Below are 2,500 nucleotides of genomic sequence, written 5' to 3'. Positions count from 1 at the left end.
TTTTATGTACTAAGGCGCATGTGTGTGTGTGTGTGTGTGTGTGTGTGTGTGTGTGTGTGTGTGTGTGTGTGTGTGTGTGTGTGTTAATTTGATTGTGTGTGAATGTTTACTATGTTATTGTGTTTTGTCAATATATACAAAAAGAAGAAAGGAGAAAGAAGAGAGAAAAAGATAAATAATAAAAATAAAAAAAACAATGCGAGTGAGTTACGGAAATTATATACACAACCTGCACGTTCATAAAAACAAATTCAACCACCTTCAATTTCGTAAATTTCTAACAATATCTCTCTCCGTAACAGTGCCCCCTTCAGTGTTGCCAGCGAATGGGCGCAGAATTATGACAATCAAAATGGGCAGAACAGCTACTCTCGGCTGTAACGGAACTGGTAACCCTGAACCTAACATAACGTGGACTAAAGAGGTAAGTTCGGTATACATTATGTATTATTTTTTTTTTTTTTTTTTGTGGGGGAGATTCACAAAAACGAAAGGGGAGAGTTTTTTAAGGGGAGACTGATACATTGTATTTAGGTCATTTGTTGAGTATTATGTATATTTTTAACTTTTATTTTCAACTTTACTAACCATCGCATGACACTATTAATGAGGGAATTAATTTTACCAAACTCGTCTTACCTGCTTTCACAACCTTTCCGATTCCAGGGACGGCAGCTAAAAGTAGGGCAGAATCTTACAATAGTGAACGCCAAGCCTGAGGACAACGGGAAATACAGGTGTACAGCGAGCAACGGCGTTGGTCGGCCCGCTTCCACGACCATCACGCTGGAGGTCATGTGTAAGTGTACTTGTATATGAATATATATATATATATATATATATATATATATATATATATACGCATACATATACATGCTTATATATATGTATATGTATACATATACATACTTTTTGTGTATATATATATATATATATATATATATATGATAGATAGATATAATAAGAAAGGGAGAAAGGATGTGAGAACAGCCACTTCCAGTTCTTCAAGGAATAGGATACGTCTTAAGATACGCGTCGGTACACACTGCACTGTCTGAGAGGAAGAGAAGGAGGGATGGAGAGAGAGAGAGAGAGAGAAAGAGAAAGAGAGAGAGAGAGAGAGAGAGAGAGAGAGAGAGAGAGAGAGAGAGAGAGAGAGAGAGAGAGAGAGAGAGAGAGAGAGAGAGAGAGAGAGAGAAGAGAGAGAGAGAGAGATTTTGATAACATTTTATTTACAGAACAGTGTACATGCCCTTCAAAAAGCCAGGGTAAGATACCAAAGCATCTATCCAAACTGGCTGTGCTTCTATTTTTGTAGAGGGCCATCAGTCAAACATAAGTGTTATATACATGCCTGAAGGCCTGTGCTATTTTCACTGTATTTAAATATCATCTGGCTGGTAAAAAACGTTTATATCACTAATCTTGTCAAAGACAGGACCAGTGTCTATAATAAAGTTAATATAATCAACAAGTCTTTATGCAACAGAGTAAGTAATGTGTGAGATTATACGACTTGGGTGCCTTGCACAGTTTGCAGTGGTGGTATGAAACAGGTTTTGCATCCAAAACTACATCCTGTACATATTGCATAGTGTACTGATATCCTATGCGTAGCCTAGTTAATGTAACCTGTTGTCTCTTAGACAGTCCGTGATAGACTTTATAGGGTTTGTCTAAATTTGATGTCACAGCAATACTCTCGTAATGCCAGATAGTACCATGTCCGTCTTTTTTCATCTTTTCAGTGGTCCATACCTGGCTAATTGATCAACCCTGTCACATAGTGATATTCCTATATGAGAGGGTATCCAGTATAGTGACACTTGAGTACCCCGTTCTGATAGTTTGGAAATTTGGTGAAGGATATTCCTAGTTATCATGTTTTCTGGATTAAAGGCAGTAAGCCTGTGGAGAGCGCCTTGTCTGTCTGTAAAGACAACCAGGTGTCGCTGCTGCTCATTACCTTTCTTAATGGCATGATATATAGCTACTGACTCGGCATCAGTTGTGTTTGTCTAGTTGGAAATGCACACACTTTCTTCAAGATCTATTTCAGGAATTAGCACACCAATCCCTGTTGCTCCATGAGGATTAGTGGAGGCATCACAGTAGATTGCAAGTGGGGGCGTACCATGAGAGAGAATGCCATCTATATATTTCAAGTTGTGAGCTTTTAGTTCCGTTTTTGAAGCTAAAGATTTAGACCCTATTAGTTAATCAATATAAGCATGTACATGAGTTCTGTGCCAAGGAGCAGCAATTACTGTATCTGGAATATTGATAGCTTCGTTGTTCCATACATTGAAGAACATGATAGTATGAGCAGTTTTAGTTTTCCATTCTAAGTTGGACTGTATGAGATTGGAGTATCGAGGCCGGGCATGCCTAACTCTATAATTTATCTCATTTGATAGGATATTGAAGATTTGTGGTCTGGGTTAAAGCTGCAGGAGTCTGATCCCAAGTATGGTGTTAACTTGGATGACACGACTGTGAA

General features: G+C 38.3%; 1 protein-coding gene across 1 annotated transcript in view; it reads left to right on the top strand.

The window, feature by feature from the left end:
- LOC125035471 (hemicentin-2-like) overlaps window positions 1-2,500 on the top strand; it is a 15,990-nt gene that overhangs the window by 4,870 nt on the left and 8,620 nt on the right. Inside the window, exons 4-5 of the mRNA XM_047627904.1 lie at window positions 303-424; window positions 667-799. Of these exons, the coding sequence (XP_047483860.1) occupies window positions 341-424; window positions 667-799 (217 nt within the window). The 5' untranslated portion in view covers window positions 303-340. The remainder of the gene's footprint in view (window positions 1-302; window positions 425-666; window positions 800-2,500) is intronic.

Source organism: Penaeus chinensis, chromosome 19 (assembly GCF_019202785.1).
Source record: "Penaeus chinensis breed Huanghai No. 1 chromosome 19, ASM1920278v2, whole genome shotgun sequence".
Lineage (NCBI taxonomy): Eukaryota > Metazoa > Arthropoda > Malacostraca > Decapoda > Penaeidae > Penaeus > Penaeus chinensis.
The sequence above is the reverse complement of the archived record's forward strand: the minus strand, read 5'-3'. Positions and strand labels throughout refer to the sequence as shown.